The 18,314-nt window shown below is 43.3% G+C and overlaps 1 protein-coding gene across 4 annotated transcripts in view; it reads right to left on the bottom strand.

The window, feature by feature from the left end:
• HTT (huntingtin) overlaps positions 1-18,314 on the bottom strand; it is a 154,784-nt gene that overhangs the window by 56,194 nt on the left and 80,276 nt on the right. For all 4 annotated transcript variants that reach the window (XM_058546620.1, XM_058546621.1, XM_058546623.1 and 1 more), the window contains 9 exons: positions 17,191-17,269; positions 16,890-17,051; positions 14,403-14,458; positions 13,278-13,426; positions 11,154-11,290; positions 9,341-9,457; positions 5,414-5,536; positions 4,882-5,117; positions 3,024-3,166 (listed from right to left, as the gene is read on the bottom strand). In XM_058546620.1, coding sequence (XP_058402603.1) covers positions 3,024-3,166; positions 4,882-5,117; positions 5,414-5,536; positions 9,341-9,457; positions 11,154-11,290; positions 13,278-13,426; positions 14,403-14,458; positions 16,890-17,051; positions 17,191-17,269 — 1,202 coding nt within the window. The remainder of the gene's footprint in view (positions 1-3,023; positions 3,167-4,881; positions 5,118-5,413; positions 5,537-9,340; positions 9,458-11,153; positions 11,291-13,277; positions 13,427-14,402; positions 14,459-16,889; positions 17,052-17,190; positions 17,270-18,314) is intronic.

Here is an 18,314-nt window from a genome sequence, read left to right as displayed (position 1 = left end):
CCAATTGAACAATGTCCAAAGACACTAGCAGCAAAACCCATGTGCCCCAATACCTAGCCCTGGACTCTTCAGTAGAGCATGTTGCCTCACAACATACCTGTCCTGTCTAATACAGTAGCCACACCATGTATGGCTGTTCAAATTTAAGTTAACTAAAATTAAATCAAATAAAAAGTAGCTCCTCAATCACACTACCACATTTCAAGTGCCCAACAGCCACATGTAGCTAGAGGCAACTGAATTGGTGCAGACACAGAACATTCCCACATCACATTGCAGGAAGCTCTACTGGACAGTGCTGCAACAGACTATAAAAATATTTCCCTTGATTTTTGAGAAAAGGAAGAACAAGAAGTTAGAGCAATGGGTTAGTGAACACCTTGAACGGCACAGAAACTGACGTGCATAAAGATACACAACATATCACTCTTATCCAAAGAAGGTAGAAAGCAGTCCTTAGAGAGGAACAGGTGGCCTTCTAGTGTCAGATCCAAACCAATCGATGGCCAAATATTAAAATGATCAACATACTAAAAATGACCTATTATTCATAAGGCATAATTACTTTCTCAACTTTAAACTTATTATAGGGGGTCAGTGAGACATAAACAAAAGATCCTCAAAAAGAAAATTCTTTCAATGTTAGTAAATATGGCAGCTTGAAACTACAGTCCATTACCAAAATTAAATTCTGGCCATGCCCGTGCCAAGGCATTAGCAATTACATGAAGTAGCCATGAAGACATGTCTTTCTCCATGACTCCTGGGCCATGTGAGACTACGTCCCTGCTTGCCTCCCAGTCCCCCTCCTACCCCTCACCCCTCATATTCTCCGCTGTTCTCTTGGCCAGAACACTTCTCTCTGAAAGGCTAGCTCCTCACCGTTTAGGTCTTAGCTTAACAGTCGCCCCTCAGAAACCTGCCCCTACCTACCTACCCTGTTTTGTCTGTCACTGCACTATTTGTTTCCTTCTTAGGAGATATCAAGACTTGTGATTACACGTCTGTGTATTGTCTTCGCGCTAGACAGTGAGCTCCACAAAGGCAAGGAAAACATCAGCTTTACTGACCACTGCATACCCAGAGCCCAGCAAGGTGGTGGGCTGACTTGGTAACATCTTTGTCGAATGAATACAGGCTCAAAAGGCTAACTCTCTTTTGCTCTAAGGGCACGTACTTTGTGTATGTGTGTTTTAATTTGTATTAAAGTAATATATAGACATGATTTAAAAACCCAGTAGTAGGCGCCAGCCCTGTGGCGTAGTGGTTAAGTTCGCGCACTCCACTTCAGTGGCCTGGGGTTCGCAGGTTTGGATCCCAGGCGCGGACCTACGCACCACTTATCAAGCCATGCTGTGGCTGTGTCCCGTATAAAATAGAGGAAGATGGGCACGGATATTAGCCCAGGGCCAATCTTCCTCAGCAAAAAGAGGAGGATTGGCAACAGATGTTAGCTTAAGGCTAACCTTCCCCCCCACACACAAAAAAAACAATAACAGAGAGAGGCGTCTGAATTTAAAAGTGCCCTGCCCCATCCCTCTTAAGGTAACTACTTGTTATCATTCTGTTTTTAGTTCTGGTAGTTATCTCTAAAATTCTCCTTGATATGCTTTTATCACTTGTAGCAGACCATCAATTATTTTGTCTGCTCCTCTTTCTTTACTGCTGGGAAGTAACTCTCCCTCTCAAAGGAATGCTATCCAATCTCCCACCTGGCCTAGCTTGGCCACAGCACACAGGGGCTCATGGGCCACTCACAGGACTCATGCAGGGGCTGAGACCACTGGCGGCCAGAGGCCATCCTTTCTGCCATGGCGAAGGAGACCACAAGAGAACGAAGCCAACACAGGATCAGAGCTGAGACATGGAAATACACGATGCAGCAATGGAATTAAACCATCGGAGGCAGTCATACCTAAAGAGAGCAACCACCCCCACACTCCAGCAGCTCAAATCAGTTTCTTTTCCTCCACTAGTTTAGGACAGAGTCCTATCCCTGTAAGTGAAACTGCTGAACACAACAATCACGTCATGACTTACAGGCTCTAACCTATTAGAGAAGAGACTTAGCTCACCTGTGCTAACAATTTAAGTTACATCTTTAGTTCTATTTGGTTCCCTTTGCGGCATCCATTTTTTGTCCTGTCAACTTTAGATATTACTGCATCACCTCAACAATGCAAGATGAGAGTATTAGTGCCCCTTCCATCCCTCCACCTCCTTCTCTACCTTCCACTTTCCAAATTAAGTTGGTCTTCCTTTTGTATTTGTCAGAACTGAAAACATTTCCATTCTGTTCTGAAACCATAATTAAGTAAATAAGTCTTCAACGTTTTATTCATACACTGATTCTAAAAATGGAAAATCAAACAGCATTTACATTATGACCATATGAATATAGTTCCTAACAAAGCCAAGAAGCCTAGAAGGATGACAGTTCTTTCTGTGGGTCCTTGGTCATGACCCTTGAGCCACTTACAGGAGAATGGGTTTCCATCAGATCAACTGTTGAAAATCAGGCCATGTTTTGGTTTGCTTCATATTTAGACCACGACTTCCTAGCTGCTTGTTTTTCCTCGAGATTAGACCTGCCTTTCATTTTGTTTGCTGAGAGAAGAAAGATATGCCTGTACCCTATAACTGAAGTCTTCCAGCTTCTCACTTTATCTAAGGCAAGGCACTCTTCTTGAAACACGCATCCCTCTTGGGAAGCACTAACTGTCCTAATATGGACTGGTTGCTTCCTACTCTTGCTGCACGGCTTTCATCTGGTGACTTCTCTCTTGGGTTCATTGTCTTTTAATCCACAATCATATTTAGAGGTAACCAAAACATCTTGGCCTTCCAAATCTTTAAAACGGGAGGAAGCCCTCAGGTTTACTCTTTTCATCAACAAAACATTTTCAAATGCACACCGAGTAGAGCAGACCTTGCACTGGACAGCACAGTTGCTACACTCTGAGTGTACAGTGCAGGACAGGGAATATGCAGATACTCTACGAAGACTAGTCTGATGCACCTACCAGACTTGAAGATGTGGATCAGACACATCAGCAGCGTGCCTAGTTCTTGGCAATAGAAAGTATGTTGCTGTTCACTCATTTCCACTTTTAGCTGTTTTGTAACAATGTCCTCTAAAAGAATGCCAACTAGTTGTAGCAGGAACCTTCAAAGAAAGGGAAAAGGGTGATGGTGAATTAGGTGACTATTACAAAGAAGTTTTGTGAGGTATATATGTAAAAATATATACAGTAGATATAGGTAGAGTAAAAATGTAAGTAAGGGGCCGGCCCGGTGGCGCAAGCGGTTAAGTGCGCGCGCTCCGCTGCGGCGGCCCGGGGTTCGCTGGTTCGGATCCCGGGCGCGCACCGACGCACTGCTTGGTAAGCCATGCTGTGGCGGCGTCCCATATAAAGTGGAGGAAGATAGGCACCGATGTTAGCCCAGGGCCGTCTTCCTCAGCAAAAAAAAAAAAAAGAGGAGGATTGGCGGATGTTAGCGCAGGGCTGATCTCCTCACAAAAAAAAAAAAAAAAAAAAAAAAAAAAAATGTAAGTAAACGGCCGGTCCCGTGGCTCAGCGGTTAAGTGCGCGTGCTTCGCTACTGGCGGCCCAGGTTCGGATCCCGGGCACGCACTGAGGCACCACTTCTCCGGCCATGCTGAGGCTGCGTCCCACATGCAGCAACTAGAAGGATGTGCAACTATGACATACAACTATCTACTGGGGCTTTGGGGAAAAAAAAAGGAGGAGGATCGGCAATAGATGTTAGCTCAGAGCCAGTCTTCCTCAGCAAAAAGAGGTGGATTAGCATGGATGTTAGTTCAGGGCTGATATTCCTCACAAAAAATAAAAAATAAAAATAAGTAAAGTAAAATAAACAAAGTGAAATGTTTAATACCATCTCTTTGGATTAAGTCCTTTACCTCTCTGCATGTTACTTTTTTCACTTATGAGATGGCAATAATCACACCACCTTCAAAGGACTGTTAGGAGGATAAAGTAAATGTAGTGTTTCTTTAAAGCTTTGTAAACCATAAAGCGTGCTGATTTCACGGAAATCAGGAATTTCATGTATTGTCCATTTTAGCCACCTGCTTAAATGTAACAGAGGGAGCCAACATGTCGAACCTGCAAACAAAAGTGAGCCATGCAGGTTTACTGGATTTATCTCCACAAACATGCAGGCATCTCCACCGATGACCAGCGAAGGGAGCGCTAAACTGATGTTAACGGTGGATCTGGCTGGAAGGAGCACATTTGCAGAAACTGCACTTACAGGACATCCTCTAAGCAGCTCTAACTTAGTGAGCACCCTGAATCCAGCAAAGATGGATACACACTTGTCTAGGCAGCAAGCATTTACAGTGCCTGAATTGGGACTGTTGCCCTCAAGAAGATTCCAAACAGTTTACGAGAAGAGTCATGATTTGATACATGTTTACCGGGGAACACAGTGGGAGCGCTCCACCCTGGCAGGGAGAAGCATTTTGTTACTGTCTGTTTAGAATGGCCAGCACACGGTGAGAATAAAAATAAGACTGACCTTTAGTAGGTTTTCTCAGGTTTTTAAATTCTCTGTAGGCAACACACGCCCTTACTGCCTGTACTCAGGGCAGGTCGCCCCACCCCCACCACCCTGGTCACCGCTGCGTGGCTTTAACGAGGATACAAGAAAAGATGTGACAGAGCCATAAGAGAGGCATGACCCAGGGGCCACAGGTGAGGCAGAATGGGTAAAGAAAACACACCAACACGGACTTCTTCACCTAACTCACAGAGGTGAGCAAGAGAAGGAGTTACTCCAGACTTACCGACGACCAAACACCACACGACTTCCAGAAGGATAGGGACCAGCCAAAGGCTCAGACATAGAGCATACCTTGAAAATGTTTCTTCTGGCAAATTCCTCATTTGTCTTCCTTCACTGTGTTCTTCCGGTGTTGAGTTACTGTCTCCATCTCTTAACCTATTAATTATTGGACAGGAGATTAAATATGGAGAGAAGGAGAGCTCCTGAATACGAGAGAGAACAATGTCTTCAGTTGACTGGGAAATCAGGACTCTCAAAATGGCTAGGATTCCCGATATCCACAGTTGAACAGTGCTCACAGACGCCTAAAAGAAAGAAAATAAATGAGTTACAGCTAAAGAAAAAAGAGGATTAAATTTTTCCTGATTGCCAGTTTCATGAATGAAAATTATCCCTATTATACCATTCTGCCAATAAATCTCTCTATTAATGGTTCTCAAAGTGTGATCCCAGACCAGGAGCATCAATAGCATCTGGGGACCTATGTAAAATGCAAATTCTCAGGCTCCACCCTGGCCCAGCAGAGCCCCCAGGTGACTCGGACGAACCCTGCTCTGCAGGGTTGTGGCTCCAAGACACCATCATGAGGCGAGATACTCACCATTGTATCTGGAGTGACAAACATACTTCGTAAAAGCATGTCCACGGGGCGGAGGGAGGAAGGGGCCAAGATCTCAAATAAAGTGTTCAACACTCCAAGGGCCTCATGAGAATCAATGTGCATCTGTTGCAATTAAACATCACAAATGTTTTGCCGTAAGCCAATAAAAATGCCAACAGTTATATTTCAACCTAGTATCTCAAGGTCAAATGACCCTGACCATCCCATCATTACCACCTCACATTTAAATGCGTTTTAACTTTAGTAAGTGAACCAAGCAAATATTTTTTAGAACAACACTGTAACAGCTATGTTTTTTCCACAAGGGAAATCCCTTCATTTAGATTTTTATTATATAAACAATATGTTTTCTGTACAAAATTCAAATATATAAAAGTATGGAAAAAATCAAATGGAATTGCACCACCCTGATACAATCACCATCAACATTTTGGGAACCAGCCTCTCACGCATCTCTGTATACATGTATGTTTTACCCAAATGGGGTATCAGACACACTATGCCTTTTTTTCTTTGCTTTACCTGCACCCCATCCCTACTCCGCCAATTAGTAACAAATGTTAACAAACTGGTATACTTCTTTCTTAACTTTCTCCACATTCCTACAACCATACATCCACACACATGTAGAGGATATACGTATTTTAAGTTGTTTTGAAAAATCGTATTATAAATGTTTCTGCGTTTTTTCCTTAAAAATACAATGGAGAACTCCCAAGGCAACAGGTTTTAAAATCTAACATTATTTTTAATGGATGCAAAATATTTCAAATTAAGTCTCCACCACAATGTATTCAACCCCTCCCCAATCGATGGGCACTGTTTCCAACTTTTGTCACTACTAACGACTGTGTCTATACATAGTAAAAATCTCTGCAAACAGATGTGATTTTCAAGGTGCAGATCTCAACACCACACAGCGCTCAGCCATACCCTAACAGTAACAATCTGCACCCACCAACTCTGCTTCTCTCCAAGTTCTCTTGGGAACCCACCATGCCCACAGCCGGGACCCACCGGTTATGCAGCCAACCCCACCCTGTGTCTGGTGTCTGCTCAGGGACATCACGACTGCAATTTCTGTCCTGCACCAGGCACTTCTCCTCTTCTTTTGCCCTTGGTGTATACACAGGCCCTCCCCTCTCCCAACTCAACCCTCTACCGACCCCTCTTTCCTCCTCCAGCTGCCGCCCCACATCTATTCCCTCTTATTTATTTATTTTTTTGAGGAAGATTAGCCCTGAGCTGACATCTGTTACCAATCCTCCTCTTTTTGCTGAGGAAGACTGGCCCTGGGCTAACATCCGTGCCCATCTTCCTCCACTTTATACGGGACGCCGCCACAGCATGGCTTGATAAGCGGTGCGTAGGTCTGCCGAAGCGGAGGACGTGAACTTAACCGCTACACCACTGGGACGGCCCCTATTCCCTCTGAGAGTAAGTGTCCTTCGATTCCTCTCACTAACACACTTCAGCCTGGCTTCTGCTCCCTCGGCTCCACCAAACTGCTCCCGGTGACATCCGCGCTGCCAAAGGCAGGTTAGCTCCCAGGGCTCATTTACTTGGCCCATCAGCAGCTCAGAGCTGATCCCTCCCTCTTCCACGAAACGCCTTTTTTGCTTGGCTTGAAGAACACCACACCTGCCTGTTCTTCCTTCTCCCGCACTGGCTGTTCCTTCCCCGTCTCCTCCGTGGGCTCCCCTGCACCCCTCTAGCCTCTAAGCTGGGGTTGCCCTGGGCTCAGAGCTCAGCCTTCTCCTCCTCCCCAGCTACACGGGGTCTCACGGTGACCTTGTCCAGTCTCAGATGTTTACCTCCTGCCCAGCTCTCTCTGGACAACCCCAGACTCATATATCTAAAGGCCTGCTTCAGCCTCCCCATGGTGCCTACTGGGTACCCCAATGGAACAAGCCCAGACCAGGCTCTGATCTCCTCTGGAAACCCGCTCCTCCCACAGTGTCCCCCACCTTGAAGAGAGCACAACCCCACCTTACCCTGAAATCACCTGCAGGCCTCTCCTCTCACATCCCACATCTAAGCCATCAGGCAAAGCTTACTATAGTTCTACTTTTAAATTCTATCCAGCAGATGACCACTTCTCATCACTTCACTCCACCACCCCGGTCCACACCACCCCCGTGCCTCCCTGCTCTGCCCTCATCGGCCCCCCAAATCTAGTCTCAACTCTCAAATCACACCATGCCACTCCTTTGTACCAAACCCTCTGAAGGCTTCCCAAAGTCCTCCACACTGGCCGGAAAGATCCTATATGACCCCTCTCTTACCCAGGTCCCTTCCCCTCTCCCCATTGGTGCTCCCTCCACCCACATCAGCCTCTTGCTGTTCCTCAATCCTAACAGTGATGTTCCCACCTCAGAATCTGCACTGCTGTTTTCTGTCTGGAAAGCTCTTTTCCCGGGTATCTACTAGGCTCATCCTTTACTTCCTTCAAGTTCACTCAAACATCAATAAACTTACCAATGCAATCCCACCGTGACACACCCAGCTCTCTTCTCTCCTTCATTTTCTAAACAGTACTTATCATCTGACATTTTATACACTTTACTAGTTTATTTTTCCGTTGTCTGTCTCCTCCACCCTCCATCCCAACAAAACTTTCACTCCAAGAGGGCAGGGTTTTTTATTGGCTCTGTTCACTGGTGTATCTCTGCTAGTACCTGGAATAGTGGCTGGCACTATTTCTGAATGTAACATGTACCTGTGCTTAGCTACCTGGCAGGCTTTCACACAATTTCACGGTGGCAGAAATTAAGTTGGGCATTTACCATGCATTCGGCCTCTAACCTCCACCTTCCTCAGATTGCATCCATGATAAGTAAGAAAATGAAATAAAGCTTATAGAGTAGTACTCTGAAACTATTTATCTACAGGCATGGAATCCATGACTACATTAAAACACCAAATCCACCAATTTATTAAAACTGCCATCTGTCAATCTCACCAGAAGCCAAGACTCCTCTCCCTCTGTCTAAGTGGTCTCAGGATAACAAGCCCGTTACAAAATCAGGATGGGGCTGAAGTTATGAAGACAGTAACTACAATGCAGTGTGCCTACAGCTTTCCATCGAATGCCAAGAACCATGAACACTGTGTATTATCCAGAGTACTTGCTTCCCTAGCCAGGATGATCAAGATGAACAAACAGGTATCTGCTGACTGCATCCAAAGCGCTTAAGACCCAGAGTTTTGCCAGCAGCTGGTGAGGTTTCCTGGAGGGGCCACCTTCAGCATGCCCCTGCTGCCCTATGAAGCCCCCACCCAGGTTACAAAGGTGTTGCTGCAACAGGTACAGAGCATCCTGTCCTCTGACACCTGGGTGGCAGACACGGTTCAGAAACGAGGTGATTATTGGGCTCCATCCTAAATGGCATAGCCAGACCATTTCCTTTCACTGAATCTCTGGAAACAACCAATCGCATCATTTGATTACAGAAATTCTGATTAAACGATGGATAACTGCTAAATTACTTTATAAATAATAAGGAAAAACAAACACCCACAGATCAAACAAAAACGTCCGATTGACCAGAATGAGGGAAGCAGTGTGTAAAACAGGAGAGAACACGAGCTCTGGAGCCAGACTGGCCTAACCCTAGTCCCAGTACTTTCCAGCTGTGCACCTTTGGGTAACACAGACAACATCTCTGAGCCCCGCGTTCCGCACTTGTAAAGCAAGAGACGATAGCAACCTGAGAGGGTCACTGAGAGAATAAATGAAAAATCCCTTGGCCCATGACAGGCACTGATAACTATCATAAAATGAATCTATTATGATTTAATGAAAAGCCAATCAACCAGTGCCCACCTCCTACAAGGATCTTCACCCACTTACAAATGTGTCACAATGGCTCCACAACAACAACAAGACAAGACAGGGTGACAAACCTGTTGCTTGGCTAACATCGGGAGGATGATGTCGGCTATCTGTCGAGACAGCCGTTTCCATTTGTCTTCGTTCTCCTTGTGGCACTGCTGCAGGACTAGAATAAACATCTCCAATACCTGCAAGGAGTGTACGGGCACAGTCATTAAGGCTCCCGGCCGAGTCTCCTGTCCATCACCACACACTCCATCTCGCACTGATCCCAGCTCAGCTGAAAGACTCCAGGATCCAAACCAACAGGGTCTCCAGTGAAGGCCTGACGAACTGGGTGCAACCCTGGCCCTGGGACATGTGAGATGTGGGGAAACCAGAAGAAGATGCAAGGGGCACGGAAGCAAACTCCTCAAGGGTACGGTCAAGCTGCACACTACTCAGGATGACTCGCTATCATTATTATTTCTATGGAAATTACAAGACTTCACAATCAGAGAAAAGGCACAAAAAGAAAATCACACTCATATTAACCTTTGGCAAAACACAAACACAGCCTGGACTAAACTATTCTGCAGATGCCTCACGACTTTTGTATACATTAATTTCAGGTCTGCGTTCTTTGCAAAGATAATCCCCCACTGAGCAGTACTTACTGTCAGAAGAGTCATATGTGGTTGAGCACGAGTTCATTAGTGTTCATTTCTAAACAGAGATATATCTAAAGGCCTGTGCTTGTAAATCAAGTTTTATTGGCACACAGTCATACCCTTTGGTGAACATACTGACTAGGACTGCTTTTGTCCACAACAGCAGACGTGAGAAGTTGCAGACACCACATCGCCTGCAAGGCTTTAAAATATTTATCTTCTCGTTTAGAGAAAAAGTTGCCGACCTGGTCTATAAAATATAACTACTATAAAGAAAGAGACATACCAATCTAAGCCCACTCTCTCTACAGCCTGCCCAACTGTCCCTCCCCACAGCCACCTTCTTGGGCAGAGCTTCTACTACACGAGGGAAATCTGCACTTAATTCCGACTCCCCTTAACCAAGACAAGCCAACCCTCTCTGTTCTCTCCTAAACCAGGCCGAGAACTCTTGGAAAGCCACTCTCTAGGCCTCCCATCAACGCAGCATGTGTGCCAAGAGTCAGCTGCTAGTTCTCAAACCTCTTTACGGTAGCTGTACTTTTTATTGTAATTATGAGATTTAATTAAACATTAAGCACTTAATTAAATATTATCCAGATTAACCAAAATGAGAATGCACAAAGAAAGTGTTTCTATGAGAAAAGCTTGTGATTTTATAAAGATTCAAAGACAAATAGCTAAAAAGAATCATCAAAATAAGTGCAGGCTGGGCAACTGCACCAGCAAAAAGAGAGGAGTCATTGAAAAGCCACGTTTCTGCACTCAGGCTGCCTCAAACTATCTGAAATTCTCGCTCCACCTTAAGGAAAACAAAGCCAGAAATCAGCTCAAAGAAAAAGACCTGGGCCCTACGTCAAAATAGTGGTAAATAAATGTATAAATAACAGCTTTAAGTTATTTCAAATTTGAGCTCTTTTAAATTATTTTTTAGAATTCTACCATTTTGATCAATGTTGTCAATTAATTGATTTTTGGTCCTCATTTTGGAAAAGAGGGCCTCCACCATATTTACTCCCTTGAAAGATCTTGTGACTGTCAGCTGGGTGTAGCTGTACTGCTTTACAGACAGACCCCACCTAACCTTCCATCTCCCAGGCGTCTCCCCAGCCTGAGAGCCCAGGGCTGGCACAAAGCAACACTTATGATGAACCAACAGCAGGGCCTCGTGACACTTCCTTCTGTCCTCGCAGGGACAATGAAGTATCAGTGACCATTCCACGTCTCCTCTCACCTGATGGTACTGGATGAGCCTCAGTAACATCGACACCACCACCTCTTTTTGGGTTTCAAGCTCTTTTCCTGCATCAGCTTTATTGGTTCCTCTTAATACAAAGAGGTCGTGGACAATGGGCTGCAGAGCTGGTATGGCTGTGGGTGCAAAAGGGCATGCTAAGAAGGTAGTATGTAACACGTGCATCTGGAAGACAGAGCTTAACATCTCCAAAATATTTTCAAGAAATAAAGAAAACCCTAATCCATACTAGGTTTATGATAAGGGATAAATTAAGGTTATCAATGGCTGTGGAATTATCAGTATACCTTCATGGAAGGCCACGGTCTTCCTCTGATACTTACTGATAATTTTGTGAAATCTTACAAAACAAAATAAAATCAGGGTTTCTGTAACGTAACATCACTTCTGACAAAAAGAGACACAAATTCAAAGTCAAATTCAAAATAATAAAACCTTCCAACTAAGTAAAATAGCAACATTCTATTCTCATACATAACGGACTTACAGATTTACCTGAACAGATGACAAATGCTTCTTCAACAGAAAACATTTAGTCAAAGTATTATTAGATTTCTATGCTGTTTTAAGTAATAAGGTAAAGGGTTTTCCCCACAAGTCTTGTCTTTATCCAAAACAGCAAAGTACAGTCATGCGTCACTTAATGATGGGGATATGTTCTGAGAACTGCATCATTAGGCAATTTTGTCGTTGTGCAAACATCATAGAGTGTACTTACACAAACCTAGATGGTACAGCCTACTACACACCTAGGCTTCACGGTACTAATCTCATGGGACCACCATCATATATGCAGTCCATCATTGACTAAAATGTTATGTGGTGCATGACTGTAAATTCTGTGGTCTAATACCACCACATGAATAAACTAAGAAATGCCTTTCATTGGGAAGGGTTCAGCCCAATCATGTCCCCAAGATTAATGACTGGCACGCTGTCTCACCCTAGTGACACGCACCACAGGAATGATCACCCTCAGTGACATGCACCATGGGCACACTCGTCCTCAGTGACAGGCACACAGGCACATACCCTCAGTGACATGCACCATGGGCACACTTGCCCTCAGTGACATGCACCACGGGTACACTCTCACCCCGGTGACATGTACACACAGCACACTTGCTGACTTTTCCACAGATGACCTAGCTTTCTACCAGAAAGTAGGGCTTGGCTGCCCATCAATTTTCTATCCAAAGATCCTCTAATCCAGGAAACCTTATTCATCCCTCTGTTTGACATTTTCACTTTCAACCACATCCAGTGACCCTAAAGTCCATGTATGTAGAAACATGAACTTTCACTGAGGCATGAACTTCAGCCCTTGTGAGGCCGTGGCAAAGGTGACTCTTTAGCTGGTGTGGAAGTTGAGATGGCAGCAAGCCCCAATCTTTCAACACAGCTCGGTTATCTGCTCTATTGCAAGTACCCTGAAAGGAGAACCCTATGTGCGGCAGCACTATTCTCACATCTGGGGTTTGCAAAGGTCTTAGGAGGCATCCCTGAAAAAAAAAAACGCCTACAGATTCCTGACAATGGAGCCAGAAAGGAGTCAAGAGGAAAATGCTGGAAGATCAGTTTAAAAAGTTCAAAGAAAGATTTACAGCTCATTCTTAAAACCACACGACGTCATTCCACAGGTTGGAAGGAGGCTGCCTGAACAGCTGACCATTTTCTGTGGTCCTCATTTAAGCTCCTATAAAATAACCAGGCAAAACTGAAGGTCCTGAATCAAGGCCAAACTATAACTTCTAATACCACTGGATAATAAATCAAGTATCCTTACATAAGTTGGATTTTTAAATTTTCGTGTTTTGTATGGATAGACAAGAGTATTTATGTCAGACTCTATCTGTAACTTAGATCATCTTATTGTTCCTTATATTTTTACCTAAGTAGATTATAAACTCCTGAGAGTAAAGAATGCGCTCTCTTCTTTTTTTAACCTCTCTAACCAATGCACGCGCACACACACATGCACACGCACAGATCCCACAGAACACAGAGCAGTTGTGCACACGGTGGGAAGCTGATGTACTAAGACTAACACTGTCAAGCACATCATGATTACTGAGGACCACAGTGAAAGACAGGTCCCGTTACCATGTGTCACAGCCTTCCTCCCACTGGCCATGATGCCATCACAGAGCTGAATGATTTTAGGAATTCCAATGATCTGTTTCGAATGATAGCGTTCATAAGATAGTAATACCAGGAAGAAAAAGATGTTCGGAATAATTGCCTCTGATTCCCTAGAAACAAAAACATCCATTTAGATACTTTCTTTTAAAATTAAGAAACATAACCAATATAAACAACATGAAATTACTCATGATTCAAAGTTGAGAGAGATCAAGTGAGAGAAAGGGAGAGAGTGAGGCGGGGAGAGAGTGCACATTAAGCTAAAGGAGCCTTAGTGATCTAATTTAGTCCCAACATCATCACGCTTTCCGGTCTATCAAGGACGTCCACCCCGCCCACTTGGAGAGGTTGGGCAGTTGGCAGGGCTAAGGCAGAGCTCGAGAAAGCACCCAACAGCACTGGATACCCAGAGGTACAATCTTAGTTCTCCTTCTGCCCCTTCACTCCACAGTTGAAGACATTGAGACTAAAAGGAGAAAAAGTAACTTGCCTCCAGTCACAGTCAACATGTGGCTTAACTAGAATAAGGAACGGTCTCCAGACCCAAAGGGCGCTCAGAACACTTTCCTTCTGCACATTTCCCTAACTATTCATTCAGTAGTTGAGAAACTAAAGAATTTTAATTTTCAATCATTATATACCTATAGCTGGCATAGGAGGAAATATTAAAACCTTACTTTCTAGCAAGGAAACACTACAATTAATACAAGTGAAGTGCATAATAATTATTTACTAAGATAACCATATCTAAAAAATGTTTTATCTAAGAAGATTTACAAAAATTAGTGTTCCATCAGATGAGATTTCTTTTAGCAATTATCATAATTAAATGCTTTGAAACACGAAATGAAAACTAACAACATATGTGATTATCAGATGCAAAACTACTTCTAAGCAAGTCTTCAGATACTTATTAACTTTTAAAAGAAACAAAAATGCACAGCATGTTAATCAGGTTTCCATTAAAAAAAATACCTAGCAAAAACGCCTAACAATCCTTTAAAGTAAATGTTCATTTAAATAATCTAAAACTACACGTAAGTACGTGACAAAGACAAGAAATTTAAAATAATGAAATGTTATTACCTGAACTGGCCCACTTCAATGTATTCAAACTGCTTCAGCACAAATCCAATAAACACCTATAGGCAGGAAAATAAAACCTTCACATCAATAATTAAAATGTGCAAACTACTTTACTTTTCTTTCCAGTTATTTCTGTAAATTTTTAACAAGTTTCCTGACAGTAGATAAATTTGTTTGTATACAAGAACTCAAACGTATTCTACTGTCAGACTAGATAATTTCAGGACACTTCCAGAAATCTCTTTAAACACACTCACTGAACCCTGAGGTGAGACCTCTTTGGAAAAACAAATAATAAATTCCAGGAGACATCAGGCAGTACCCTCTAGACACATCTGGGGGACTCGTTTGTTCCAGTGCATGGCAAACCAAGCAGCACAGATTTCCTGAAACTGGTTTAGTACTAAAATGCCCAAATTAGTCGATCTTCTCCCTCCCACACCCTGACATTCAAAGGAGCCCGATACTGAGGGGGTGCTGAGTAGTGAGAGACGGCCTTGACGAGCACAGGCAGTATGTTAGGACAGGATAGAGCCAGTTTTACATCAAACTCTGTTCCAAGCATTCATCTGCTTTCTCCAACCTGAAGCATGGAACTTTCATCTCCACTCCACTGTTTTCTTCTAGCCCCTGGGCATGATACAGACACACAGCAGGTACTCAATAAATCACACCTGAATTGAGTTCAACAGTCTACCTGTTCTAGTTTTCCATCCTTGTTCATAAAAACTGTCACTATACTGAATCCTAAGAACTGGGGAGAAACGGCATGAGTGATAAAAGCAAATTAGAACAAAGGTGAGGTGAGAGCATCCACAGCAAGAAAAACCTAATGCTGCCAATAGGAGGTTGCTGGGAATTGCTTTGTTGGAATGAGGTGGAAAGTGCTGGGACCCAGAAGAAGCACAAGCTACAGAGGAATTCAACCATCTGCAGAGACAAGCACGCGGGCAGAACGCTGAGGCTATCTATCTTCTCTCAACGTGTAAGTACGGAGTGGAGAGTTTAGAAAGACAGAAGAAAGCAACAAAAATTATTCCATTTTTGAGAAAAGGCTCTATGTAGAATGACTAAAGAAAGAATTTGATAAAAGTCAAGTCTATCTGACGATTCTATGCTAGAGTGGGGAGTTGTTTGTTTTCTTTGTCTACTAAAGATAGCCCCAAAAGAGACCTGTCTACAACTATCAAATGAGAAAAACAGTTACTACCTATGATGAGTCAGAACTGGGGAAATGTGAGGAAAACGTGGACTGCAGTCTTTGATGTGTTCTCGAATCAATGGCTCTGGTTTCCCCTTGGAGCTGAGGCTTCTTCCCGGGAAGCCCCGGAAGCCCCCTCATTCCATACGCTCCTGTCACGCACCCCATGCGCCTGCCTCCTTCTCCAGCCCACCGCTTCGGGCAAGGGCTTCTCCTCACCCAGCCTTCTGCCTTGTGTCAGAGGAAAGAAAATAACATCCCCCAGTGAGTGTCTTCCCCAAAGGAGGAAAAGGACCTTTCAGACAATTTTCTTCTGATAACTGGAGCAAAAGAAATATGAGTGAAAATGTCCAGCCAAGGCAAAGCGCCCCCTTCAAGCCCTCTTTCATCAGAAGTTAAACCCCCTCAATACCACTTGTGGGGAAATCAGCATCTTAAACGTGTTTCCTTCTTTCTCCTGGGGAAACAGATCCTTTAAGGTGAGTGACGGTGCTGACAGTATCTATAGACACATTTATGTCTAGAAGGAAATGGAAAATTGTAGTATTCCTAACTCAAAAAATTTCTTACCTCACATAGGAAAGTAACCCAAGATCACAGTCCAAAAATGACAGTCACATTTTGATGACTTAAAGACAACTTTATCTGTAGTGAATTTACCTGCCTTTAAGAGAATTTGCATCACAAAGCTGTACAACTCCCCAGAGCGGCAACCCCATGAGGAGGGTGGGCAGCTGAGAGTCCCACCTGATGAAAGTGAGTGCAAATACTTGTGCCAGGTCAGACAGCCACCCATGAGGGACTCCAGGAGCACAGATACCAGTTACTGTCTCGTTAGATCACATTCCTTTTTAAAGAGGTGAGCTAACCTTAGACTGCTTGAAAGTGAAAATCATAACTGATAATCTGTTTAAAATAGGTCTCTGGATTTTACAAAAATGTCCTCCAAAACAATAAATCTTAATTACATCTCACAATTTAAATTGAAATTACCATGGAGCAGGGGAAGGTGAGGGAATGGGAAAAACCTTTGGCAAATTTGTAAAGGCTAACCCTAACACAGCCTAATACAGACTGAGGAGGGCTCGGGTGAGGATTCCAACGCTTGCTGAGGCCTGTATGTGCCAGGCATTCTGCATCAACTAGTGCATGAAACAGATTAGAGGCAGCAACGGTGGGGAAAAAACAAACTGTACATTTCTTTAAGGTAGATTTCAGTGTCTTTTTAAGATAATTTTTATTAAATTAAGAACAGGTAAGGTAGATGAAAGATAAAAGTGACAAACCTGATCTGAATCCAGAAGACAGTAATTAACTCGTAACTGAACCAGCTGTGCCAATAAATCCAAAACCTGCTTCTGTAACTGCACAGACGTTGTTGTTGTGTACTGTTTTAAAGCTTTTATAACAAGAGGTTCAAATAAACGAATGTGATTATGAATAGCATTCTACAAGAAAAAAAGAAAGAAAGAATCCATGAGTGAGTCTTCAACTAAAAGCTTCAAGCAACCAACCTGAAAAGTCTCAAGCTCGATTTTCCTTCAAGTATTAAAGCAGCCACGCGTTCACCTGCTGGCTCCCGTTTACCTTATCTGCACGGTTCTTTGTGACACTTGTGAGGTTTGTCTTCAGTTGGGTAGACACTTTCTGGAGTACATCAAACCACCTGCCGGATAGAAAAAAAAAGGCGAGCAAAGAATACCCTTAAATACTCTCCTGTGTACTCAACTATACCCCAGGTCAAACTAATGCATCTTCACAGAAGCAGAACACTTCAAAGTCAGAAAGAACTTTCATGGCCACTCAATGTAGCGGCATCATGCTCTTCTTTTAATGAAGAGAATTACAGTAAACTGAGAGTTTACAGTTGACTGACAGCCGTCAAGTCTTGTCACCTGGAGCAGGCTACTCAACACAAAGCTTTCCTCTGCTACAGGAAACTCACCACTCAGCCCAGTCTGTAGTGGGGCTAGAAAGGTGACAGTCATTAGACAGATTCAGTGATTTAGAAAATATCACTTGATTTTCTTAGAAAAAAGTGTCTTTAAATATTTACATCAATTACACACTTCTCTTTTTAAGAAATACATACAAAATTAAATGACAGTAGTACACACATTCACACTTGCTTGTTTTTTTTTATACCCCTACGAGTGAACAAAGCATTTAAAGAGCCTTGTTCCCGAGACCTGGATATTCAGTAAGCGCGTCATCAACATAAAGCCCAGAATATGGGCTTTTTCCTTGGTTCCTGACTCCACCATTTTAACTGCACCTGTTTTATCACTATATCTATCAAAGGAAAAACAAGGAATTCTATTGTTACCATACCGAGCAATACTTCAAACATCTGCTAATAATTAAGGTAATTTAAGAAACAACTACTGTATTCTAGGCATCAAACACACAACCATAAATTTACATGAAGAGACTTTTAGCCATAAAGTTACAAAATACAAAGTAATATTATCCAAGACTCTTCTATGCCCCCCAAATACCTTTACATACCAGCACCACTGTGCCATGTGGAAGCTGGTCTTTCCCCTTAGTTATAGACCCAAAAAGTGCCACCTACACAAACCACCTCACTATAAAGGAAAAAGTCATTTATGAGCACGGGGAAATAATAACGTGCTTCAAATACATGAGGACATTACATATGGCCGTTCTGGCTTGTTGAGACCATTTGGCAGCGAGAGCTGGCTGCTTCA

The sequence above is a fragment of the Diceros bicornis genome, chromosome 8, assembly GCF_020826845.1.
Source record: "Diceros bicornis minor isolate mBicDic1 chromosome 8, mDicBic1.mat.cur, whole genome shotgun sequence".
NCBI lineage: Eukaryota > Metazoa > Chordata > Mammalia > Perissodactyla > Rhinocerotidae > Diceros > Diceros bicornis.
This window is presented reverse-complemented; position numbering and strand designations above follow the sequence as displayed.